The sequence below is a fragment of the Medicago sativa genome, chromosome 3 (assembly GCF_051527215.1).
Source record: "Medicago sativa cultivar Bolivia chromosome 3, Bolivia_mono, whole genome shotgun sequence".
Lineage (NCBI taxonomy): Eukaryota > Viridiplantae > Streptophyta > Magnoliopsida > Fabales > Fabaceae > Medicago > Medicago sativa.
Window position 1 is genome coordinate 5,099,640 of NC_140751.1, and position 27,575 is coordinate 5,127,214.

At 32.2% G+C, this 27,575-nt stretch overlaps 1 protein-coding gene, 1 long non-coding RNA gene and 2 pseudogenes across 2 annotated transcripts; 2 read left to right on the forward strand and 2 right to left on the reverse strand.

Moving 5' to 3' along the window:
- Window positions 1-12: 12 nt before the first annotated feature.
- LOC146935122 (uncharacterized) lies at window positions 13-2,987 on the reverse strand. Its single transcript, XM_085750282.1, has 2 exons — window positions 2,830-2,987; window positions 13-2,164 (listed from the first exon to the last, which is right to left on the reverse strand). Exons 1-2 carry the CDS (start codon window positions 2,927-2,929, stop codon window positions 225-227), a joined length of 2,040 nt encoding a protein of 679 aa, XP_085606408.1. The 5' UTR covers window positions 2,930-2,987; the 3' UTR covers window positions 13-224.
- A 6,524-nt stretch (window positions 2,988-9,511) lies between these two features.
- On the reverse strand, window positions 9,512-11,755 carry LOC146935123 (uncharacterized). Its single transcript, XR_015030132.1, has 2 exons — window positions 10,489-11,755; window positions 9,512-9,900 (listed from the first exon to the last, which is right to left on the reverse strand). It is a non-coding gene; the product is annotated as an uncharacterized LOC146935123 (long non-coding RNA).
- A 5,765-nt stretch (window positions 11,756-17,520) lies between these two features.
- On the forward strand, window positions 17,521-18,807 carry LOC146935124 (F-box/kelch-repeat protein At3g23880-like; annotated as a pseudogene).
- A 3,980-nt stretch (window positions 18,808-22,787) lies between these two features.
- Window positions 22,788-24,645, forward strand: LOC146935125 (F-box/kelch-repeat protein At3g23880-like; annotated as a pseudogene).
- Window positions 24,646-27,575: the final 2,930 nt, after the last annotated feature.

Genomic DNA, 27,575 nt, shown 5'->3' on the forward strand with positions numbered 1-27,575 from the left:
CACAAGAAAATGTAAATTCACAATGTAATTTTTGATTTATTGTCAAATGTACTTTTTGCTCAAGACAAATTACTTTTATTTGTACAGTATGATACTATAGGGTAGTAAATCAAATCTCAGAAACATTTCAACTTGATCATGATTCAACATTAGAGTCTGGCATGCTTGTTCTACAATATCTTTTGAAATGAACCATGTCAATTGAAATAGATCATGTCATTTTCCTATGCTCTACGCGAGGAACGATACTTGTAGGAAGCATAAACACCAAGTGCAACCACAAGAATTGTTGCACCGGTGTATATTAGCTTTAGTTTATCTTCTTCACTGAACCTCTTTGCATAATTAGTTACAGCTTGAGTAGTGGATAAAGCCATGTCTTTGATTCTTGTCTTTGCTGATTCAAGAATCTTTTTCTCATCATGATCACCAAATTTTTCATTGATCATTTCCTTTCCCTTCTCTTTGTATGTTTTCTTTGGAGGAGAAGTTTCAACTGTGGCAGATCCTTTGCTTTCGTCCTTGGTTTTCCTTTCAAGTGTAGGGGAAGAATCATCTACCACATGTGGCATTACTGATTCTATAGCTTTCTTAAGATGATCCTTAGTTTCTTCCTTTACAACCATTTGCTTTTCCTTATTCTCATCTTTTACACTTTCTTCTGTTTGAAGTTTTGCATCTTTTGTATCTGTAGGTTTATTTTGAATCCCTTGATCTTGACCCTTTTGAGGCTTAGACTCATGTGTGCCTTCTGATTGAGTTGAAGTCTCTTGATGAGCATTTTCCTTACTCTCAACTTTTGTAACTAGAGATTTTTGAGAAATTTCTTCTTCAACCTTTTGAGGTAAAGTCTCTTTTTGTGAAATTTCTTCTTGGCCCTTTTGAGGTAAAGACTCTTTTTGAGAAATTTCTTGTTGGAACTTTTGAGGTATAGACTCTTGTTTAGCTTCTTCTGAGGTTGAAGTCTCATGATAAGGCTCTCCGTTACTATCAACTTTTGCAACTTGATCATTTTGAGAATTTTCTTCTTGAACCTTCTGAGGCATAGTCACTTTTTTAGCATCATGTGGGGTAGCATCTTCTTTACTTTCAACATTTGATTTAGGATCTTGATCAGAAGTTTCAACTGTGCCAGATCCTTTGCTTTCGTCCTTGGTTTTCCTTTCAAGTGTAGGGGAAGAATCATCCACCACATGTGGCTTTTCTGATTCTATAGCTTTCTTAAGATGATCCTTAGTTTCTTCCTTTACAACCATTTGCTTTTCCTTATTCTCATCTTTTACACTTTCTTCTGTTTGAAGTTTTGCATCTTTTGTATCTGTAGGTTTATTTTGAATTCCTTGATCTTGACCCTTTTGAGGCTTAGACTCATGTGTGCCATCTGATTGAGTTGAAGTCTCTTGATGAGCATTTTCCTTACTCTCAACTTTTGTAACTTGAGATTTTTGAGAAATTTCTTCTTCAACCTTTTGAGGTAAAGTCTCTTTTTGTGAAATTTCTTCTTGGCCCTTTTGAGGTAAAGACTCTTTTTGAGAAATTTCTTGTTGGAACTTTTGAGGTATAGACTCTTGTTTAGCTTCTTCTGAGGTTGAAGTCTCATGATAAGGCTCTCCTTTACTATCAACTTTTGCAACTTGATCATTTTGAGAATTTTCTTCTTGAACCTTTTGAGGCATAGTCACTTTTTTAGCATCTTGTGGGGTAGCATCTTCTTTACTTTCAACATTTGATTTAGGATCTTGATCAGAAGTGTTTTGTTGATCCTTTTGATCATTTACCTCGTCAGCTTTATTATTATTTTCTTCGGTTGGTTCTTCTTCTTCTTCTTCTTCTTCTTCTTCTTCTTCTTCTTCTTCTTCTTCTTCTTCTTCTTCTTCTTCTTCATATTCTTCTTCTTCTTCTTCTTCATATTCTTCTTCTTCTTCTTCATATTCTTCTTCTTCTTCTTCTGGTTGGGGTTCTCTACCTGGAATATTTGGCATTGTAATAGTGAAAAATTTTCCATCATTCTTACCTTTAATATGGCGAATATCACAATGTGATGGAACTTGATACTTTACATTGAAACGTTCCAATTTATTTGATCCTTTTGATCTTTCACCAAAAACTCTCACCCTTCCAAAATCATACTCAACTTGAGCACCAATATCCCTTCGTGCAAACCCTGTAGGGTGCATTAAATAATTTGCAAAATTATTAAGAGATTAAACCCTGTTAAATATTACTACTATTTAAGTTTTTTTTTTAAGAAAAAAAACTACTATAAAAGCCTAACATTTGTTGGTAAAAACTAGCGTTTTCAAAAACCGAACCGAACTGTCCAACCGGTTGAACCTCGTATCGTTTTTTACTACGGTTGGATTCTGGTTTTGCTCTTGTTCGAATGGTATAAGGCCGTTGAACTTACGTCAGAGTTATAGGTATCGCCGGTTTGATAGCTAGTTTGGTTTTTAAAACGTTGGTAAAACATCAAAAGTGATATTGAATTATAAAAGTGCTTTAAAAACACAAACAATTAATTACAAATTTCAACATCAAGTAAATTGTGCAATATTGAACATAAGTTTACTTCTAAATTTAAGATTTTGTGTCATTTAAAGTTGAATAGGTAAAAGTCTTTGAATAAAAAATTCTGATAAGCAATGGAAGGTATCAATGGAATTTTTCATTTTAATTTTTTGATTGAAAATATTAAAGAAACATAAGAACTTTTATAAACAAAGGAAAAAGAAAGAAACTTGATAATAGAATTTATTCAACCAAAAAATAAATAAACACAAGAACATATGAATAGAAGTGGATAATATAATGTTAAACCAAACAAATTACCATCAGGAATTTGAACAATCAGAAGGTGTGAGTCAGGAGTATTCTTTTTTTCAATTTTTGGATGCACATCTTCATAGTCATATGATTGCAAGGTAGACATAATTTCTTATGGTATTGCTTTTATAATTGTAAACTATATCAATGCTATAATGGAACTTGAACAATTTTGATTTGGTGATTCCTATATATATATATATATATATATATATAATGAACAGTTTAAAAGAAATTGCTGTGTTGAGTTTTCTTAAAAATGAAAGAAATCCTTTTTGGCTGGTTTAACGTGATATAGCTTCATGAATTTCCTCAAGTCATATCTGAAGTATAAATTCTTCAACAAATAAAGAGGAAATTCTTTGTTGGACTCATACACTTTAAATTTTCATGAAGAGGAGGTAAGGCAAAGACAATTTATGTTCTTAGAATACTTTACTCATATACTATTTTCCATATAATAAGTATTTATCTTCATAAAAAAATTAATTATCAATAAGAAAGCAAAGCTTTTAGCAAAGAATTACATTTTTGTCTCTTATTTTTATTTTTTGCAAGGAAGGGGCAAAAATTATAATTCAAAAAGAAACTCGATACTAAGACTATAAATGTAAACATAATGATATCTATGAAGTTTGGATGAGTATATACTTGTCATTCAATTATTTAATATTATATCAAATTTTTATATTAATTTATTTTAAAATAAATTTAAACGTTATACAAATTATGTTTACAGTATATAAGTACTCGATCAAACTTCAAAGAATTTAGGGTTAAATATGTTTTTGATCTATATAAATATACCAATTTTTTCGTTTTAATTCCTCTAAAAAATTTGTTCGGCTTTTGGTCTCTCAAAAAAGTTCATCACTATTTTTAGTCCCTAGTTTTTAGTCATATCATGTCTAACTTTCATATTTTTTTTTAATGAATTTTTCCATTAATGTGTATAATATTATGACATTCATCCCAAAAAAAATTAGAAATTTTTAGAAAAACAAGAATTAAATATGAATAAAAAAACATATATTTAATTCATATTTTTTCGGAGATATTGTCATCATAATCTACCATTTCGACAAATTTTCATTAAAATGTATGATAAATGAGTTGACCAAAAAATAGAGACTAAAAGTGGTGACGATTTTTTTTTTTTTTAAGAAACTAAAATCTAACAAAAAATTTAGAGAGATAAAATGAAAAGTTGGTATACTTAAAGAGATCAACATATTTAACCCAAGAATTTATATAGTATTTGATAAATGGGTTAATTATGTTTTTTGTTCCTATAAATATATCAAATTTTCATTTTAGTCCCTCTAAAAAAAATCAACTTTTAGTCCCTATAAAATTTATAATCAATACTTTCGGTCCCTATTTTTAACTAAATTTTTGTATTTTTTTTAATGAAATTGTGCAGAAATGTGTAGAATATTGTAAAAATCTCTCAATTTTTTTGAATATTTTAACAGAACATAAATTAAATATGAATTTTTAAGCCATTCTTATAATATTATAATTTTATCTGCAAAACTTTATTATAATTTTATCTGCAAAACTTTATTCTAAAAATATGAATTTTACATATGAGTTTATTTTAAATGAAGGACAAAAAATGAAGATAAAAAACTTTTGAGGACTAAAAGTTAACGAAATTTTTTTTAGGAATTAAAACAAAATGTTTACATCTATACTATATATAAAGAAAACTACTTCTTTCAGCACACTTTTGGGTTGAAATTTCTTTCCAAAAATACCCTTAATTTTTATTTTTTATTATAAATATAAATAACAGATGTAACAAATAGATAATAATAAATTTAATTTAAGGTGAAAACTTACCCACAATTTCTTATGAACTGTTCTTATTGTTAGCCAATTATAAAATAACACGTGGATTACTAATACATGTCACTAATCGTCCCCGTTAACCCTCTTTTACCACCGTTAACCACATATCAAACTCACAAAAAACTAGCACAAAACAAAAACTCATGTTACTTTTTTATCAGCCGATTTTATGTTGTACATTTGTGTTGTTCCCCTCAATGCAACCGACAAAGATTGCCAAATATTTTCATATCCATTCCAAAAAAACCAATATTTTCATATTATTTTATTAATATAAGTCACTCTTCCTTAGCTTTTGATCAATTGTAACAAACGTGGAAAAAAATGGTAAAGATTAAACTTTAAATCCTCTAAAAAGAGATTAGTTACAAATGTGAGCAAAAAATAATGTTAAAGATTTGACTTTAAATCCTCTAAAAAAAGATTAGTAATAAACCTGAGCAGTCGGCTCTCGAGTCTCCTAAAATGCCCCGGACTCATATTCTTCCTAATTGATATCCACAATTTTCCAGATGAGTAAGCATCGCCAAAGAAAAATAGTTTTCTCATTCCTTAGCAGACACTAATTAGCTTCCTTCTCGTATGGTTTTCAAATAGCTCTTCCATAAACAACACTTAATGATTTAAATGAAATGTTAAAACACAATGTTCTAACACATTTATGCAAAAATCAACTATATGTTGTGTAATATCCCGCATGTCAGTATCGGTATATTACCAGTCGATCGTGCCGAAGGAATTAAATTCATGGAAAAGTAGGTTAATGGAAAATATTTTATGATATGTCAACTTTTTACGAGAAAAGTATCAGAGTCGTTTTAAACACGCTTGAGGCAAGGGCAATATGGTAATTTCACGTGGAAAGGATATTTAATTGGTTTTAACCCAAAAATATCTTATTTCCATTTCTCTTTCTCTCTCTAAGTTGGGAAAACAATTCTCCTCCTTCTCTCTTCTCTTCTCCCACGCCAATCTCTCTTTTCCTCTTCACCAATCTTTCTCAAAACTTCATCCTCTCATTCCAAGCGACCCCTCTAAAGTCACCATGACATCTTGTATTTTGGTCCCTCCGTCAATTTATGGTTTGAGATTTAATTTCCTTGTTGGTGTTTTTATGGTTTTACTATTATGTTTTTCTTCTTCTTATTTTGTAGTATTATTTTTAATTTGTATCTAGATTGTACTCTGTGTTTGATCAAATGTATGAGAATGCAAACCTCGCAAATTATTTGTCAACAAATGGTTAGATTGGTCATGTTAGTCGATTAGAGCAGAAATTGTCAAATTTTTTGACTTTTGAAAAAAAAAAATTGTATCCTGAAGCATGTTTTTGGCTTTCATAATAACTACTCCCTCAGTTTCTTTTGAAGTATTTTTTAGGGTTAATTTTTCGTTCCTATTTAACTCTTTTTTTTTGTATTTTAAGGGTACGATTTGTCAATTATTCTTATCTTTTTCAATAAAACTAATTAATGCTATCTTTTTGGAAAACTAAAATTTGTTTTTTTAAAACAAAGTTTGTTTCTTGTTATCTTCAAATTTAAACAAAATTTTGTTACAAAAAATGGTTCCAAGGAGAGTTAAAATTCTATAAATAAGATGAGTAACAACTGTTAAAAATTTCAAATGCAAAGTAAAAAACAGATTTGAGAGAAGAAAAATAAGATGAGTGGATGAAAGGGAACAGTGTTGGTTGGGGATATTCTTATGGTGAAATTTTACAGCCAGTTAGATATTGCTGAGGGCATTTTCACCAGTTTCGACAAATTTTACTGATACACTATTTTCCACCACCTAATGCATCTTTTTCGTATAACATATTGATTCTTTCCTTGATCTTGTTCTTTGCTTCAGGTTATCTTCATAACTTCTCCATGAAGTTAATACTAAACTTTCATCCATTTTCATGCTTGGAAGAAATATGTTTGTTGGATTAGAGGAACTCTGCCAAAAAAATCTTCACTCTTCCTTCTTGTAGTTTTTTTCATTTACAATAAGGTTTCCGTTGTACAATAGTTGTAATGTCTTATGTTGCGATGTTGATGTTTCAAGATTCGTATCCCAGTAGGATTTTTTAATACTGTCCAAGACCATGCGATTTCTATTTTCTGCAAAGTACCAGAGCTTCTATTAGAAGTGAAAAATCAAAGTTATCAATTTTCTGCTGGTAAAACGAGAATATTCCCTCCGTGCTCTTAACAAGTTGTTAATGGTTGTGGTATCTCTAATTCAATGTTTAAAAGAAAAATAATATCTGAATCAAAAACTTAAACGTTACAACAGTTTCATCCAATTCCATCAAAAGCACTTCCAAAGGAATTAGAATTTTAGAAACAAAGAAGATAATTTTCGTGGTGGGCTAGTGGCACTTATGTCTATATTTCTTTAAACGCATGCCTTCTTCTATGACTTTATCTGAAGCCTCCATCTTAAATAGTGTTGATATGTTATTTAGTATAAAGTCCTGCCAAATAGAAGTGTTATAACATTGTAGTGTAGCGTTAACAATGCTCGAGTGAACCATACCGGAGTTAGTGACTATCCAATCTTCTATTTCCTGTCAAGAGCTTGCTAGCTTAAACAGTGGGATTTACTTGGAAATGTATGCAGCCCTATTTTGCTGTACCATTCATATATAATTAGATATTATTCTAGGAAGTTTCACTATTCTTGCTTCAAATATAAGATATAATAACCATTGGATTTATGATTGCTTGATTCCCATTCCTCAAATTAATCTAAGAAAAAAGAAGTGTCATTTATATTCCATTTGAGAGTCCCCTTCTTGATGTCAACTTACAACATTTCATCAATATTTCATTTGTTTACTACATCCCTATCTCTTTTACAAAGAGAAATTAACAATGCAGATGATGATAAAATTAAATGAATGAATTCACAATTCCATAACCTGATACTTGGCTTTTGTATGATTTGTATAATTTTTTAACATTAATATCTTAACAAAGGTATACTACATCCCTTTCCATGCCTAGCCAGATCACTTTGACGACTCAACTATATAAGAGAATCTCTAACCCCAAAATCAAGGTACGCATTTGTTATGCTCAGAAGTGTATGTTGGTACATTTCCCTTGTCAGAAAACTTGCACCACTGCCTTCCACCTTGCTCCAGTCAGCTCTCAAGTCTCCTAAAAGGCCACGGCCTCATATTCTTCCTAATTCATATTCACAATTTTCTGGATAAGTAAGCACCGCCAAAGAAAAATAGTTATCTCATTCCTTAGCAGACACTAACTACACTAACTGGTTGATTCTTCCTTCTCGTATGGTTTTCAAATAGCTCTTCCATAAACAACACTTAATGTTTTAAAAGAGAGTGAAATGTACTTTTCTATTTGTAGATACGCATGCTGGTCACAAGCGCCATGCTAAGACACTGACCAAAATAGCGAACGTAGTAAAGGTAAAACAAAAACTCCCATGATAACACCTTCAATATCAACTCTAATATGCATGCTGGTTATAACCATCCTTTTTTTGTTTGATTTGGTTCCCGACTAACCATTTTTAAGTTTTGACTTCAATTTTGAGTCTTGGCAAATTTAGTTCTAACAAATCTGGTGTTCTAACAAATTTATGCGACCACCAATATGTAAAGCAAAATCAACTATATGTTGTGCTGATTGATGATTACTAACAGCTGCCAACCTCTTCTAGACTCTTCATAATTGCATTTTTCATTCCAAGGCTGAACAACATATTGGTATATGCCAGGATTTTAATTTACCATCTGAATATTGAAAATAGTAGCTATCCTTCATGCTCCAAGGATGCTTGTAAAATTCCAAATGCAGTATAGTTGATTCTTTAATCTACAATCAAAATTAATTTCTCTCCAATTTCCAAACATATAGATCCAATTAGGGTCTGTCGTTTGTGGTTGCCCTACTAATTATAATGCATCTATTAATATGCTAACTTGAATGTACTCCTTCATATCTCAATTAAACGCAAAAACTAACTAATTACGCATAAAAACTCTTGGATGTTATTCGGATCCTTGCATTAGCTATCACATTTTCGCTTGCGTGACATGGACTCGTAAGAGGGTTTTGCTTTGTCAGGTCAGTGCTGTAAAGCATTTCTTTTTCTCTGTTTAGTTGTGCTCTCATCGCGGGTACCTGTTGGTTTCAAGTCCTTGATCCATTGTTTCTCATGGCCTCCTCATCGTTGTCGCAGGCTGCTAAAAGTGATGTCAATGAAGAGAATGATCAACAGCACATTCTTTTCGATGATGAAGGCATACACAAAGGAATTTCGGTGTGCTTAAGGAGTGTGGTTGGGATGATTGCGGCAGTCATCCCTCAACCTCTAACTCTTCCCTTTACAAGTCCCTTTTTGTTTTTCTTCTTCTTTATTTGTAGTATTATTTTTAGTTTGTATCTAGGTTGTACTCTGTGTTTGATGAAATGTATGAGATTGAAAACCTCACAAATTACTTGTCTAACAAAGGGTTGTTAAAGACCACTTATAGTGGATTATAGCAGAAACTGTCAAATTTTATTGACTTTTGAAATGTTTTTTTGTATTCTGAACCATGTTTTGGGCTTTCTTAATAATTTGTATTGACCTCAAAATTTTGATTGAGAATGTATAATATGTGCAGGGGCCGGGGTTCAAACCCTAGACACCCTATATATTCACCTTTAAGGTGAATTAGCAACAAACTCATGCTAAGTACGGTGTAACGCCCCGTTTTTCAGCACCAAAAAATTGTGTATGTTTTTTTTTTTTTTTTAACGAAAGAATAAATAAAACCTTTTTAAACTCAAGTCATAGACTTTTATTAACAAAATAAATTAAAGATTCCTTTTGAAAATGAACGTCAGAGTTATATAGCGCTTTGTATGACGACTGATCAATTTATATAAACACGATTACATCCCTACGCAGAGGGTGGATTTCCTATCAAAAGTACTATCCAAAAATTAAAAGACTACTAAGCTGATCTTTCACTCTAACACAAAGAAAGTTGGGTACTAGACCCTCTAATGACAATAAAAAAAACATGGCTCCCTACTAACTATATGGTTGGCCGCGAGTACGTTACCCGTAGATGTGACCTGTCATGAGGCCGGGTCAAATCCCCAAGACATAGTAGTCCAGTTCTCAGGGAAGTTGAACTTTGCCGCCTCCGATGGAAGCGTCTCGGGATCCCATGGTGCCGTCATAATCTATGGCATATAGCCCACATATCCACTGAAAGGGTCACCAATCCGAAAATAACAAATATACAGGAGCAGAGCAAGAAGCATAAACGGAGTAAACATTATACGTGAATTAGAGATCTCATTCTAATCCACGTACGAAAACAAGTAGAGAAATAATGCTCATAATAAAGACAATTAAGACTCGATTCCTAATGCAAATGCCTATATGTCGATGCATATGATTCCGGAATTAATACCGCTCCGCAGAGGGTTGTGGCCGCGCCACTAAGGAGATGAGTATCTACTAATCTATCAGACTCAATGATCCGCTACAGGATAAGGTGGTTTAAAAACGCACCCCATGCCACCTCTCCGGTGTGCACCTCGTGACTCCTCTCTGGTGGCCACGTTCACTATGAAATGCACGAGCATACGATTCCCCTTATATGCTAATGCAACAACTTACATATCTCAAAAGCATATGTAAACAATTCATCTCATGCATTAAAGACTGCACATATATAATCATTTATTCACCTTGAAAATTAAGCATCATAAATCATGTATGAAAATACGGAGCAATTATACATAATTAATTATCATATTTATATATATAAAAATGGATAGGTGCCCTTACCTCGAATAGCTTTTCATCCAAACGAATATATCTTTCTCTCTTTAATTTTCTTTTAGTCATCAAATTCCCTCCAAGTAAAGATTTTTATTTCTCCTCTTACTCATTTCTCAAACTCTCACAATCTCATTTTACTCTCACTCAAACCTCACTTGTCTCTCAAAGTTCATGACACCGACACTTAAGAGAAGGGAAAAAGAAACACTAAGGGGCCGTTTGGTGCGCATGATAGGATAGATACATGATATGATTAGAAGTTGGATAAGGATATGATAGGATAATAACATGATAAACATTATCATATCTTACGTTTGGTATATACATGATAAGAAAGAGATAACATTATTTTATCATATCACGTGTTTGGTGCACATTTGTTATTGACTTGATAAAAACTACAATATATATTTGTAAAAAAAATACAATATATTATATTTAAATGACAATCATTCTTGTGAAACAAATACATATATTTTTTAAAAATAAAAAATTAATTTTTAACCAATACAGATATTTATCTGTAACATTCAAATAAATCAAATCATAGAATGGGCTTGATAGAAAATAAGCAAGAAAATAATTGAAGAGGAAGAAGACGAATCAATCGGAATTAATTGATTGGAATCAATTGAAATCAAGAAGAGGAATAAAACTAATTGAATCGATTGAGATTAATTGAATCAATTGGAAACAAAAATTAAGAAGCACAAGAAATACAAACAAATTGAAATCGATTGGGATTTGGGAACAGGAAGAGGAAGAAAATGAAAACGCACAGCAAGAAAAAACCTGAAAACGTAGAAGGTAAAAATAGGAGAGAGTGGGAGTCGAAGGAGGTTCTTTGATGAATAGAAAATACGCGTGTGAATCTTTCCCCTATCATGTTGCTAACCCACCAAAAACTAAGGATAAAAATAACAAAGAGTGGATAGGATATGATAAGCAATAGGTTTATTTTATCCTTTCCTACCGATGCACCAAACAACGGATTTAAGTAGGATATGATAGTGTTATCATATCCTGTCTTCTTATCCTGCGCACCAAACAGGCCGTAAAGGAGTATAGAGAGATGATCAAACTTGAGAGAGTAGGACAAATACAACTTGACAGTTTTATACGCAAGGAAGCCAAAATTTTGAAGGCTAAGAACAAGGCCGAGATCTATAATTAATATTTTTAGATCAAAGTTAACACTTTTAGAAGTTTTCTTGTTTCAAAAATAAAACAACACTTCAAAATAACCTTTGATTAAGAAAAGTGGTCTAACTATCATTTTTAGGTTACTAAGGCTTTGTTTGCGAGTTTGGAGGGGAAGGGAAGGGAAGGCTTGGGAAAAAAGGAATGAGCAAGTGGAATAAATAGAGGAAAATGGGAGGGGAGGGTTTTGGGGGTGAACTTTTCTTCATAATACTAAACCCTCCTCATTTGGGGGAACTAAAAAATTGTATTGAAGGAGGGTTTTGGGGGGTTTTGGAGGGTTTATATGAATTCTTCAAATTTAATCTATGTTGTGGTATTATTTTTAAAATAAAAAATATAGTAATCATATGCATTAATTTATCATTCTCTAAAAACCTACTCTTTTAATTTTTTTGAAAGATTTCTTCATTTTCCCTCATATTTTCCACCCCTCGAAGCCTTTCCTTCCCCTCCCCTCCAAACTCGCAAACAAAGCCTAACTAAATAATTGATTTTAGACTAAAAGTAGTAAAAATTTAATCATACTTCATAGTATATTTTCACACCTAAAAATAAGTTTATTTTCTAACGTCCATACAATTACTAAATTAATTTAGCATTTTTTTTTATACAAAACATATAATTATCCTTTGTTAGTGATTGGAAAATCAAAAGTTCAATATGTCCATATGTATATATAGGTGGAGGTGAAATAAACTTCACAATTAAATAAAAACAACGGAGTAATGGAAAGAACAAAGGTGAGATAAGTTTAATATTTAATACTGCTTTATTTTTATAACAATACAACCGTACTAATCAACTTTATTTTACTAAACAAGAATATATTTGTTTTCTTATAAATAGTTCTTGTGATGATACTAGATTAGATCATCAAATGAAAAATTAAATAAGATAGTTACAGAATTTTCTTATAGCATCGCACCACTTTAGATGAAATAAACGGTGAGAGTAAAAATTAAAAGCCAAAGAAATATCAAAATAAATGGAGGTGGAAACAAGAGAGTAAGGCAAAACTTAACAATAATTGCGAAAATAATCTAATGGGTTTTAACATAATTAAACAGGACAAGTAATTTTTATCATCATACTAGTATATATAGCTTTAGATGAGAAAACTACAATTGTTAGAAATTAAGTCAAGTTAACACTAGAAGTTTTGAGAAGCAAGTTGAGGCATATGCTTAATTAAGTCACTAAATATCAAAGATCAGTTTTAGAAATTCCAAGAGACTAATATTAAACAAGTTACAAACCACAAGGCTTTGAATCAAGGTAAAACGTATGATAATGAAATTTTCTTCTCCCTGATGGGTGTATAATTGTATGGCCTACTTCATATAGCTAGTAGCACTTATTATTATATTTATGAGATAACAACACCTTTTACTTGGATATTAAGAAGTTCAGCCATCAAAGTATTTGGTTAGCTAGTAAGATTAGATTTTATGAAAAATTTGTGAACCGCCTCTTAGTTTCTAAGTGAGTAAGCTTATTTATTTTGCTTGTGTTACTTTGTTTATAAATAAAAGGACATACCATCTCATTTCATGCGTTGTGAATGAAATATAGTTTTTAAAGAAAACTATTCATTTGTTCTTCTATGTTTGTATATTTAAGGCAAGAATGACCCATAATTCTCAGGTGGACATGAACATAAAATTGTATGGAAGTTGGGAATTAAACAAAATATTATAGTTATTTGCATAACTCATGAACTTAAATCCTCAAATCATTTAACTGATCAAGGCTTAATATTGATAGTAAGTTGTAAGTAGGAAAGGTGCTTCGGTAGAAAATTGAAAGGGAAAGAGCAAAGGAAAATATATGGAAAAGTACATGTATGACCAAACTAACCTTAAGCTTTTAGCTTGGTTATGTCTCTTATGGTGTATATAGATGTGCACAAATTTTGTAGAAGAGGAAATAAAGAAGAGAGGAGGAAGAACATAGATAGAAACTAGAAAGAAATCACAAAAGAAGAATAAAGAAGAGAAAAGAAAGGAAGAAGAATGAAGAGAGAATAACTAGAGAGATGAACTAGAGAGAAGTGTGTAACGTGAGAGAGAGAAGAAAAGTGAGATGATGGGATGAAGTAATTGGTTTGGATATATATAAGCATAAGTGCCTCCTAAAATAAATAAATAAATAACATAAATAACATGAGTAAAAATAAATAAATTTAGACAATGGAGATGTGCCGTGGAGAGATAAGAGGATAAGAGTTTAGAGTAGATATTTTCTATCTCAGCAAAGCAAATCATCATCATTAGACTTTATTAGTTACAATTGGTTCTTATGAGAGAAAATTTTCGATGGAAAAAATATTTTTATAGCATAAATCTATCATAAATAATTTTATGAGTCTTTACAAAAAAATTCGTACAAAACGAAGTTTGTTTTAAAAATTAAGAGCGGTCAAATTTCTGTTTTGTTTGAGCAGACTGAAAATTAAATTCTCGAGAAATTTTCTGAAAAATTTATCATGAGTCGCTATCGTGACAAAAACTACAAAATATTCGAGTAGCGATAAAAATTGATCGTCGAAGGTATTATTTATTTTTATTTGATCATAAACTAAAATAAACGAGGTAGCATAATATTATATTATTAACATTTATTGTTTTCTAAAATTAAGGGTCTTACATACGGGACCGTGCACGGGCTAATTCAAAGCAGGGGGCTACGCATCAAAGCGCATTGCAATACTATATGAATTGAGAAAATAAGATGAAAAACAAACTAATGATAAAGTCGAAGCTAATGATAAAAGGGCAAATTACATTGATTTCCTTTAAGATTTTCTTAAATAAAATAATCATCCCTTCTAATTTTTCAAACACATCAATCTCCCCTCATTTTATCCATTTCAATAACTTTGTAAATATACAATTTAATTTATGTTATTTTGTTTTATTTGAATTTGTTTTCTCGTTTCACAATTAAGGTAATTGGGGTTTTTTCTCCCAATGGTAAAACGATAACATTTATTTTTACCACCAAATAGAATCAAACATCGACAATTATAAAAGAGATCACAAGAGAATATAGAAATGATAAAATTTTGGTGGATGAACATTGTGTTTGATCAAAGAAAAGGAAATAATCTTCGATATTTCCGTTTTATTACATTAGAGTTTAATAATTAAACCACTTTGACTGAGGAACAATAAGTTGAGAAAAATCACCTGAGTGAAAAATGGAAAGAAAAAATAGTCGAAAATTAAGCGAGTTCATAATCGTACGATGAATTTAATTTCTCAAAAAAATGGAATTAACAAAGTTTAAATTGTGTTATATTATAAGGGAAGTGCTTGTCAGTTTGATAAAAAAAAAAAGTAAGAGAGATTAGTATTTAGTTAAAAAATAGAGCGGGTGTACTGTGTCATGTAAAAAGACCTCAGGAGAGGTTAGCGTAATTTTTCTATGATTTTTTTTAAAGAGTGGTTTGGCCATGATAAAGATTTCATTATTGATAAAAATATGTCGTTATGAGTCATGTATATGAATTGTACAACTATATTATTAAGCGACTCATTTACCATTTTTTCGGTATTTTTTATAGCCAAAAGATATAATAATTAATAATGTAGACCAATAAAAAATATTATTTTATAATATGGCATGGTGACATGACTTCTTTGAATCTCTGTTGTTTCCAAATATTTTGAGATCTGCAGGTTTCAAGGTGTCCTCTATGCCTACACTCTAGTTCTTCAAGCACGAAAGAGCTTTTATGCTTGCTAATTTGTCCAGGGAGTTGTTCATACTTGGATTTTGATAACAGTCAATCCATTAATCGTTCTTTGCAGATGTTCGCTTTTCATATTTTTTTTGTAACTCGGTTTCGCACCCGTATACGGGTTTGCTAGGTTGCGTCTGTGATTAGTAAAAAACAAATAGAATAGATCAGGGTCGATCTACTTGATCTCATTTATTATGTTGTATCCCCGTTTTGAGTTGTACTTAAGGCAGGTCTGATGCCGCCGGTCTCTTTATCTATTTTTTTATTTAATAGAATTTTTCATTTGACTAATAAATAAGATAAAGAAACAACAAAGGCAAATTATTTTTAGAAGAAAAAAAAAAACAATCTTGAAAATTTGTAATTTTTGAAAAGTATGTATATGTCTTGTAATAAATACTTTGTAACTTTTTTGAAGTTATGTTATTATGTGATTATCAATCAGTTATAATTGAATGTTTTTTCTTTTTTATTTTCTTAGTGAAAACATTATTTCAGTGTTTTGTTAGTGAAAACATTATTTTATTGATAAGTAAAATATATGTATTAAAATTTATCTATATTATATATAAAGAAAACAACTTTTCAAAAAATATATATGAAGAAAACAACATCTTTCAACTCTTTTGGGCTGTCGTCCCCATGAGCTAGCTCATTTGGTAAGGGATAATGCACAATTTGTGCAGGGGCCGGGGTTCGAACCCCGGACACCCCACTTATTCATCATAAAGGTGAATTTCTCTAGCAACTAGGCTACTTAACCAAAAAAAAGCTCTTTTGGGGTGTCTTTTTATCTTTCCAAAAATGTCATCAATTTTCAATACAAATAACACATGCAACAAATAGATAAGAATAAAAATTTAAATATTAAAAAAAATGTAACAAACACAATATGAATATATATATATATATATATATATATATATATATATATATATATATATATGTATGTATATATGTATATATGTATATATATATATATATATATATTTACTTACTTTTTCATTATCCTAATTATATCCTTAAACAATTTTTTTATAATAAAGATTGTTGCTGATGTCTTTAAAAAAAAATAGATTATATTTTTTTGTTATATTGTTGGTGTCATTGAAATATATAATCATGGTTAGTTTGGTTTGTTATAACTTGAAAGCAACAAACATTTATATTTTTAGTTTTTCCCTAAAAAAATTATATTTTATGTTTAATCAAAATCAAAATTTCATAAAATAATACCGTTCTTGATTTTTATTCTTTAGCACAATAAAAAGAACAGAAAGACTATGTACCCGTCTTTTCGCTAGTAATTAGAAAAAGGTAATAGATTGTAAATTGCTTTTAACTCTTTAGATATTTTGAAGAGAAATTTATGTTGATTGGGGTTATGAAAAAGATTAAGTTAGTCCATTTTATCAGATGAGTTTGTTTTAATTTGTTTTTAAGAGATAAAAGTTAGGGGGAGGTTGAAGTAAAAGACACAAAAGGATATATTTTTGATGATGTGTCAAAAAATTAAGAAACAACCAACGCTCTAAAGATTAAGTTAGTGCATTTTATCGGATGAGTTTTTTTTTAATTTGTTTTTAAGAGAGAAAATTTAGGGGGAGTTTGAAGCAAAAGATAAAAAATGATATACTTTTGATGATGTGTCAAAAAATTAAGAAACAACCACGCTCTAAAAGATTAAGTTAGTGCATTTAATCGGAGGAGTTTGTTTTAATTTTTAATTTGTTTTTAAGAGAGAAAAGTTAGGGGAAGGTTGATGCAAAAGACACAAAAGGATATACCGTGTCAAAAAACTAAGAAACAACTACGCTCTAAAAGATTAAAGTTAGTGCATTTTATTTTATCGGATGAGTTTGTTTTAATTTGTTTTTAAGAGAGAAAAGTTGGGGGGAGGTTGATGCAAAAGACACAAAATGATATACTTTTTGTGATGTGTCAAAAAATTAAGAAACAACCACCCTTTTAAGTTAAAATAAAATCAATCAAAAAAAATGTTAAAATACAAAGTACCCATATATACACATATAACTCCCCACTTATGATACTTTCTCATCAATCGTGTCTGCGCTAGTTACATAAGTCCAATGGCTCTAGGTAGTGAGGGTGGCTACAAGCAAAACAACACTATCTATTCACAAATCTTTGCGAAGAGGCGACAATTAACCGGAACCCTAATATCACCGTCACTTCACGCACTGCCGCTGCCCACTCTTCCTTTTGAACTCATTGAAGAAATCCTAAGTAGGTTACCGGTGAAGCTCCTACTTCAACTTCCATGCGCTTGCAAGTCATGGAATTCTCTAATCTCTAATACCAAATTTCATAAGAAGCACCTTAGTCTTTCAACCACACACACCCTTCACTGTGTAACCTATTCTTACAAATACGTCCTCAAGTCTTACCCACTTGACTCCCTCTTCACCAACGTCATCACCACCGATAAACATTCTCTTTACCATTCTGTTTTCTTCGTTGGCTCATGCTCATGCAATGGCATTCTTTGTCTTGCTGTTTATTATGCAGGATCAGCTTTGGTTCAGTTTCGACTGTTGAACCCTTCCATTAGAAAATTCAAGGAATTGCCCCCTGATGAAAATTCAAGAGAGCGACTACCGTTAAGGGAAATTATGATGTATGGCTTCGGATATGATCTTGTTAATGATAATTACAAGGTTGTGTCTGTTTTACGCGCATTTAAATATATCAGTGGTAATTATGCTAAGGAAGATGAAGTGAAGGTTCATACTTTGGGTGCCAATTCATGGAAAAGAATTCCAATGTTCCCTTTTGTTGTTGTCCCTATTCAGAAATCTGGCCAATATGTGAGCGGCACGATTAATTGGCTGGTTTCTAAAGATACTGAGAAAAGTCAATGTTTTATTCTTTCTCTAGATATGAGGAACGATTCTTACCAAAAGGTTTTGTTGCCCAATGTTGGTAAGGTAGATGGATATTCTTTGCACTTGAGTGGTTTTAGGGATTGCTTGACCGTGTTTTGTGGTGATGATGTTTGGGTAATGAAGGAATATGGAAATAACGAGTCTTGGACTAAATTGTGCACTATTTCGTACAGACCAGCCTTTATGAAGGCAATATATATTTTTAAAGATGAACAAGTGCTCCTCAAGCCTAAAGAGGATTGGGCAGGCGACTATATTTTTAACAATTGTAGGGATGGTACTTCGAAGAGTATTGACTTTGAAAACACCCCAGAAGTCTGTGTTGAGAGTTTAATATAGCCTTGTTCTTAATGCTAGTTTGTAGATGAGGTGCTATGTCCCTTGAGCATGAAATCTAACTGGAACCTATATGTTAATTTACGTTTATGATATTTATTTTGAACTTGTTCTGATTATTGGTTACTTCATGAATCATTGTTATCCAAAGGTCATTTGAATTTGCAGCTTAAGAAATTGCCATAAGTTTCATTTATTTCTTTGTTAAGAGGTTTTTGTTCTCTCATCATGAAATTGACTGTATATAGTTCAGAATCATGCATTCCTTTAGATTGTTTGAGGTTAGATTTTCTAAGATCAGCAATAGGACATAGATGTTATTATGTCAAGTCTATAATATTTTTGATGAAATGTCTGCTTTGAGCTACACGAATCACTCAAACTTCATGTAAGCCTGGTACGTTTTTTGTGCATGGTAAAGTTTTGAAACTTTTTCTGCATAAATTTTGCTATCCTTGGTGATATAAATATGTTTTGAACCTTAACATGGTGTGTTGGAAATATTTCAAATGTTGGAGTCATATATTAGCTGCTATCCTTGTTAAATATTGATTGACCTATGTATTCAAGATATTTCCCATAGTAAATAGAACTTTTGTTGTTATTAAAGATTATCCTTAATACATGCTAGTCAGTATCAAGAAAGTTAAGTCCTATAAAGATCAGCGAGAGATGTCGTAAAGTAACTCCAAATAGGTAAGAAATTTCAAGTAGTTGTGCTATTCAACTTTATTGTTGAAGCTAAAATCTGTATAGGCTAGAAACTTGAAATAGCTAAGGCATGTTTTAATGTCGAAACATCATTCAAAACTAGTTACTTTGCTGCCCATGAGAGTTAGGAAGCAAGTGTTAAGAGACTAACGGGTTGGTTCTTCCTCCTCTCATGGATTTTAAACAGCTCTTCCATAAACCCCACTTAATGATTTAAAATAGAATGAAATGTTCTTCTCTTTTTGTAGCTACGCTAAGACACTGACCAAATTAGCGAAGGTGGTGAAACTAAAACAAAAATCCCCATGATTCTATAGCAGCTTTAATATCAACTCTTATGTAAGTATATGAAAGAAATGTTATATAACCATCCTTTTTTGTTTGATTTGGTTGCTGATGAACCATTTTAACTTCAATTTTGAGTCTTGGCAGTTCTAACAAATTTATGCTACCAGCAACATCTAAAGCAAAATCAAATATAATATCTGCATCTTAAAACATATGTCTGCAACTTTCAAACCAAGGCTGAACATCACTTCTGTTGTCATTATTTATAATTAGGAAGCTTCATTTGAAATCATAATGTTAGGGATGAAAGAAGAAGTGTAATTGTTTTTTTAATAATAAGATTCATTGTTTATAAATGTACTGATTGGGAGTATATGCCAGAATATTGAAAATAGTAGCTACCCTTCATTCTCCAAGGATTCTTGTACAATAGATTCTTTGTTTTTTGATCGTATCTTGTTAAAATTTCAAATGCAGAATAGTTGATTCTTTAAGCTACAAACAAATTAATTTCTCTCCAAATTCCAAATGTATAGATCTAATTAGGGTCTGTCCTTTGTGGTTGCCCTATTATAATGCATCTATCAATATGATAACTTGATTGTACTCCCTCATATCTCAATTATCCACAAAAACTAATTGACTACGCATCAAAACTCTTAGATGTTATTCAAATCCTTGCATTGTCTATCACCCTTCGCTTGGGTGACATACTCATAAGATCGTAGGGTTTTGCTTTGTCAACTTCATATAGTGTTTTCTATTCTATGTCCAGTCATGCTCTCATCGCGGGTACCTGTTTGTTTCACATTCTTTTCCGTTGTCTCTAATAGCCTCCTCAACGTTGTCTCGGACTGCTAAAAGTGATGTCAATAAATAGAAGGATGGGCAGCTCTTTGTTTTTGACGATAAAGAAAAACACAAAGGACTTTCTGCGTGCTTAAGGAGTGTGATTGGTATGATTGTGGCAAAATTGGGTTCCAAGCCGCCCCGTCCAAATTCACAATGGCATCTTTGTTCTGGTCACTCTATCAGTTTATGGTTTGAGATTTAATGTCCTTGTTGGTATTTTTTTGGTTTTACTATTATTTTATTTTTCAATCTTTGTAGTATTATTTTTAGTTTACGTCAAGATTCTTTTTACTGAAATGTACGAGAATGACAACCTTGCAAATTTCTTGTCAGCAAGTTGTTAAAATATGAGCGAAAACAGGCAAATTTTATTGGCTTTTGAAATGTTTTTGTGCAACCTTAAGCATGTTTTTGGCTTTCTTAATAATCTGTATTGAAGTCAAAATGCTGATGGAAAATGTCTCAATGTATGGTGTTTTTAATGTACTATCTTTATTTTATCATGTTGTTTTTGGTTACTTTTAATAAGAGGTGCAACACAAGGACTTATCTTTATTTTGTCATTTGAATTAAGCTTATTTTTCCATCAATTTTTTTTAAAACAAACAAATTAACAAAAAACTACCAAAAAATGACTTTGTTAACTTCCAACATCTCTTCACATTGGATATACTTATCGGCCCTTTCTAGTTGATTGCTGAATTTGAGGGGTGCTTTGATGTCAATAATCACATTGAAATGGTCCCTTCAAGAGTGTTAGTCTGAGTATCATCTTGTCATCAGTGTTCTTTACTTGAATGGCCTCTTTGTTGAATCTCTTAATATAGGCTCTATAGTTTTCTCTTTCTTCCAGCGTATTGCTTTGAGGTTGTCCATTGACTAGGTTGCCTTTTGAAAGCGGAGAACTAGATCTTGAAACTTATATAGAGGTTGGAAAAAAAATCTACGAATTTGGGTCTCAAGCCATTGAATCACGCCATTTCACCCTCTCCCTAGTGTCAATGTGAACAATTTTCACTTCATTTGGCCCCGAGCATTGCCAAAAGACAACAATGTGTCAACTATTTCAACAATTTGCACTTCATCGGAGCCTGAGCATTGATAAGGACGTTCATCTTTGCACCTGGAGCGCTCGGTGAAGGACCATCTGAGATGGATATGTCGCGATAGGGAATCGGCGTTGTAACCACAAAGGCAACAACTTTGTCTTTATACCTTAACCTTATACTTTAGACCAAACTCCCAAGATTGAAAAAGTTAGGGGGTCAAAAATATACCATAATCTTTATAATAACTAATATTGTTTGTATTATTTTACTAAAATATGAGTACTATTTTGATATGGTTAATGTAATTTTTATTTGATCGTATGACTTATTTAAGAACAATTTTTTATTATGGTATAACTTATTGGTGGTTGTTATAGTCAGTATGGCACGTGCATTGCACATAAGATATGATACCTTGTTGAAAACCGTGACCTTGAAGAGAATGTTCCAGCTCAAAAGAAAGTCAGAGATGGACTCAAAATTGAAAATGATGAACGTCTTGGACTTGGTGATTGTAGTATAGGCCTTGGGGTGAATTAGTTAAAATGTATATCATTAACAACTACATAATGATTTTTTTATATATTTCATATATAATGATTTTTTTTATATAGGTATATGTTCATTGCCTTTAACAATATTTTATAGGGTTGATGGTGTTTTACCCCCAGTAATATAGGTCATTTCAGATTTTTCCCCTGTAAAAAAAAATGTTTTGGAAAACCCCAAATAGGTCATTCAAAAACTAAAATTTCAGCAAAAAAAAAAGTTGGTTTTTGAATGACCTATTAGGGGTATTCCAAACCAAAAAAAATTACAGAGGGGAAAACCGGAAATGACCTATATTATATTACAGGGGTAAAGCACTATTAAACCTATTTTATATAATATGAGGAACGCTATATAGTACGGAAAACTATAGTACGGGATTCACACAATACATGCAGACGGTGGAGTTGAATTTTTAAAATATATAAAAAGCACAAATATTTTACAATCTTATCTATATCCTACGGTGTATATTCATTCGTCGTTTTTCGTCACAGCACTTCCCGTACCAAGAAGCTTTTCCCATATAATATACCACAAAAAGGAAAGTACGCAGAAGAAAAACCAAGCGCTCTTTAGGTTAAATTAAAATTAAAATACGATATACCCTCTTTTGCTTCTTTCTCATTAATCACCGTCTGTGCTAGTTACGGTTACATTGATCATATGGCGCTACGCAGCAAGGGTGGCGACGATGAGCGAAACAATATTGTTTATTCTCCAATCTTCCCTAAGAGGCAACAATTAACTGGAACCCTAACATCACCTTCACTTCATTCGTCGCCGCTGCCATCTCTTCCTTTTGAACTCATTGAAGAAATCCTAAGTAGGTTACCCGTGAAGCTCCTCCTTCAGCTCCGAGTCATGGAATTCTCTAATCTCTGATCACAAATTCGCTAAGAAGCACCTTAGCCTGTCAACCACGCACAATGTCCATTGGGTAGAGTACTCTCATAAATTCATACTCAAGTCTTACCAATTGGACTCCGGCTTCACCAACTTCACCACTTCCGCCGTCCCACAATTTGACAGTTATATTTACATTGTTGAATCGTGCAATGGTATTCTTTGTCTTGTTTCTCAATATTATCCAAACTCCTTTAATGTTCAATTGTTTAACCCTACCATTAGAAAAATCAAGGAATTACCCCCTCTTGTTAGTGACCAACAAACTATTGGAAACATTATGAGAATGTATGGCTTCGGATATGATCCTGTTGGTGATAATTACAAGGTTGTGTCTGTTTTACGTAATTTTGTTGAGTAAGATGAAGTGAAGGTTCATACTTTGGGTACCAGTTCTTGGAAAATAATTCCAATGTTCCCTTTTGTTGTTGTCCCTATTCAGAAATCTGGCCAATGTGTGAGCGACACGATTAATTGGCTGGTTTCTAAAGATACTGAGAAAAGTCAATGTTTTATTCTTTCTCTAGATATGAGGAACGATTCTTACCAAAAGGTTTTGTTGCCCAATGATATTGGTAAGGTCGAATCATGTACTTTGCACTTGAGTGTTCTCAAGGATGGCTTGATCATGTTTTGTGGTGATGATCAAGGTTTTAAATAACGGTAACGGTTGCGGTCACGGTCGCGTTAAGGATTTCACGGTTTCGGACTGTCACGGACGTTGCGTACATATTGCGGTCGTCGCGGTGTGAATTAATCACAATGTTGCACAAAACCACAAATCTTGTCAAAAGTCAATAAGTTAGTGACATTCATTAGTTTGGGATTCCCTCACCTAACCCAACTACGCCCAATTCCTCTCACCTCACCTTCTTCTTTCTAGGTTCTTCTTTCTCACTTCTTTCTCACAAAACAGAAGAAAGCAGCCACATATTGACACAAAATGAATATTTTATCTGTAAGGTCCAAACACTCATACGCAGATTCCACACAAAGACACAATCAACTCAACTTAAAGTCCCATTTTTTCCCCTCTAAAATCTCATCTCATCTCTGATACAAATTTACAGAACAACACCCAAATTAAGAGTGAGAGTGAAATTAGTTAGAGGAGGCCATGAAGATTGAAGAGGAGGCAATGAAAATTGAATAATGAAGCTAAAGAAAAGAAATAGATGAAGTTTTTGCATCCGTAACTTTGTTTCGCGGTTGTAACGGTGGGTTTCGCGGATGTAACGGCGAGTTTTGCGGTTGTAACGGTGTTTCGAGGCTGTAACGGCGTTACGTAACGGCGTTTCAGTGTGATTTTTCTTCTCAGCGTTAAAACGGCAAATAACGGTAACGGTGATGGCCTATACCGTTTTGTAACGGCCGATATCGCGGTAACGTTCCTGTATTTAAAACCTTGGTGATGATGTTTGAGTCTTGGACTAAATTGTGCACTATTTCTTACAGGCAAGTCTATATTAAGGCAATATATATTAAGGACCAACAAGTGCTCCTCAAGTGTTTTAAGTATGGGAAAGGCAACTATATGTTTTACAATTCTAGGGACGGTAGTTCAAAGCGTATTACCTTTGAAATATGCGTTGAGAGTTTAATATCACCTTGTTTTTAATGCTAGTTTGTAGATGAGGTGTTGTGTCCCTTGAGCATGAAATTGAACTAGAACCTATATGTTAATTTATGTTTATAATATTTATTTTGAACTTGTTCTGTGATTATTGGTTACTTCATGAATCATTGTTATCCAATGGTCATTTGAATTTGCATCTTAAGAAATTGCAGTAAGTTTCACTTATTTCTTATTTAGAGGTTTTTGTGCACTTATCATAATTTTCATTGTAGATAGTTCAGAATCATGCATTTCTTTAGATTGTTTGATGTTAGATTTTCTAAGATTAGAAATAAGACATAGATGTTATGTCAAGTCATAAGTATGTTTGATGAAATGTGTGCTTTGAGCTGAAAGAATTATAGAATGTATGCTTCAAATCTTTAACAATACATTATGAAGTGCATAAATCAAATGTTATCATGCCCCTTCTTCGTTGTGAAGGTTATGAGGGCAAAAGAATCACTCAAAGTTCATGTAAGATAGGTATGTTTTTTGTGCATGGTAAAGTTGAGATTTTTTCTGCATAAATGGTAATATTGGTTGCAAGATTTTCATGTCATTGTTAAATATTAATTGACCTATGTATTTAAGATTTTTCCCATAGTAAATAGAACTTTTGTTGTTATTATTAAAGATTATCCTTAATATATTTACTGTTATTAGCCCAAGCAAGTCGGTATCAAGAAAGTTAAATCCTATAAAGATTATCAAGACAAGTAGTAAAGAAACTCCAAATAGTTGTGCTATTCAGTTTTAATGTCGAAGTGTGATTCAAAATTCGTTACTTTACTACACATGAGAGTTAGGAAGAAAGTGTTTAAGAGTCAAGTATAAAAGTCATTAGTGTTAACTTTGTGAAGTTGAATCAGTAAGTTACAATCAACCTTGTGTTGCTATGTAAACATGAGAGGATGAAAGGGAACAGTGTTGTTTGGGGATATTCTCATGGTGAAATTTGACAGCTAGTTAGATATTGCTGAGGGCATTTTCACCAGTTTCGACAAATTTTACTGATACACTAGTTTTCCACTACCTAATGGATCTTTTTTCGTATAATATATTGATTCTCTCCTTGATCTTATTCAAAAGAAAAGTTCTTTGCATCAGGTCCGCTTCATAACTTCTCCATGAAGTTAATACTAAACTTTCTTCCATTTTCATGCTTGGAAGAAATATATTTGTGGGATTAGAGGAACTCTGCCCAAAAAATCTTCATTCTGCAAATAGTTGTAATGTCCTAGTTTTCACTTACAAATTACTGTAATGTCCTATGTTTTATCACTTACAAATTATAATAAGTTTTCCGTTGTCCAATAGTTGTAATGTCCTATGTTGCGATGTTGATCTTTCAAGATTTGTATCCCAGTAGGATTTTCTACTGCTGTCGAAGACCGTGATATTTCTATTTTCTGCAAATACCAGAGCTTCCATTAGAAGTAAAAAATCAAAGTTAAATATTTTCTGCTGGTGAATTGAGAGTACTCCCTCCGTTGATTGTTGTTGATTGTTGTGGTATCTCTAATTCAATGTTTAAAAGAAAAATAATATCTGAATCAAAAACTTAAACGTTACAACAGTTTCATCCAATTTCCATCAAAAGCACTTCCCAAGAATTATAATTTTAGAACAAAGTAGCAAATTTTCGTGGTGGGATTGTGGCACTTTAGCCTATTTCTTTAACCTTTGGATGCATATTTTGCAAACCTTAAACACATCCTTCTTGTATGACTTTATCTGAAGCCTCCAGCATAACTAGTTTCTGGTCATTGATACCTTATTTAGTATAAAGTCCTGTGAAATAGCGGTGTTATAACATTGCAGTGTAGCGTTGACAACGCTCGAGTGAACCATACCAGAGTAAAGTAAATCTAAGAAAACAAGATGATTGGTTAAGTGACTGTCCAATCTTCAATTTTCTGTCAAAAGCTTGCTAGCTTATAGGGGGTTTATATCTGAGTTGAGATGCTTATGGTTTATAGCTTTGGGGTAATTGTACCCTTCATATATAATTAGATATTATTCTAGGAAGTTTCATTATTGCTGCTACAAATATACGATATAAGCACCAATGGATTGATGATTGCTTGATTCCCATTCCCCAAATTAATCTAAGAAAAAAGAACTGGTTTTAGAAGTGTCATTTATATATTTTCCATTTGAGGTCCTGTTGTTGATGTCAACCTACAAAATTTCATCAATATTTCATTTATTTACTAAGTACATCCCTATTTCCTTTACAATTCATTTGTCTACTACATCCCTATTTCTTTTACAAAGAGAAATTAACAACGCAGACGATGATAAAATTAAATGAATGGAAAACTTCCATGACCTGATACTCAGCTTTTGTATGTTTTATATCATTTTTTAACATTAATATCTTAACAAAGTTATACTACATCTCTTTCCCTGCCTAGCCAGATCACTTCGACGACTCAACTATATAAGAGAATCTCTAACCCCAAAATCAAGGTACCCATTTGTTATGCTCAGAAATGTCTGTTGGTACACTACCCTTGTCGGAAAACTTGCACCACTCCTTTCCACCTTGCTCCAGTCACCTCTCGAGTCTCCTAAAATGCAAAGGCCTGTGGACCGTCATAATATTCCTAGGGTCCTAAAAGACCTCCAGAAGGACTCCGAAACCTCCTTAAGGGGCGTAGAGCCTCCAGAAGGGCGGGTGATGTAGTAATTTTCCTACACGTCATATAACTATGTACACGTGAGTATATATAGGATCGTTTCCACAGGGAGTTACGTTTAATCATAAGCATTTACACAATCGTTCACATTAAGGGTTTGGATATAATTTGTTTGTGTGTAACACTATATCCATGTTTGACACTAAAGTAAAAACGAGAGGGGATCGAACTATTTCGCTTGCGGTATAAGATAACGAGCAAGCATAACAGCAGCAATCTCTCGATCGA

Excerpts from the sequence above, each read along its gene's own strand:
- LOC146935122 (XM_085750282.1), bottom strand. The coding sequence starts at position 2,929 with ATGTCTACCTTGCAATCATATGACTATGAAGATGTGCATCCAAAAATT. Across the intron at positions 2,165-2,829 it reads GATTGTTCAAATTCCTGATG|GGTTTGCACGAAGGGATATT; the intron begins GTAATTTGTTTG and ends TGCACCCTACAG.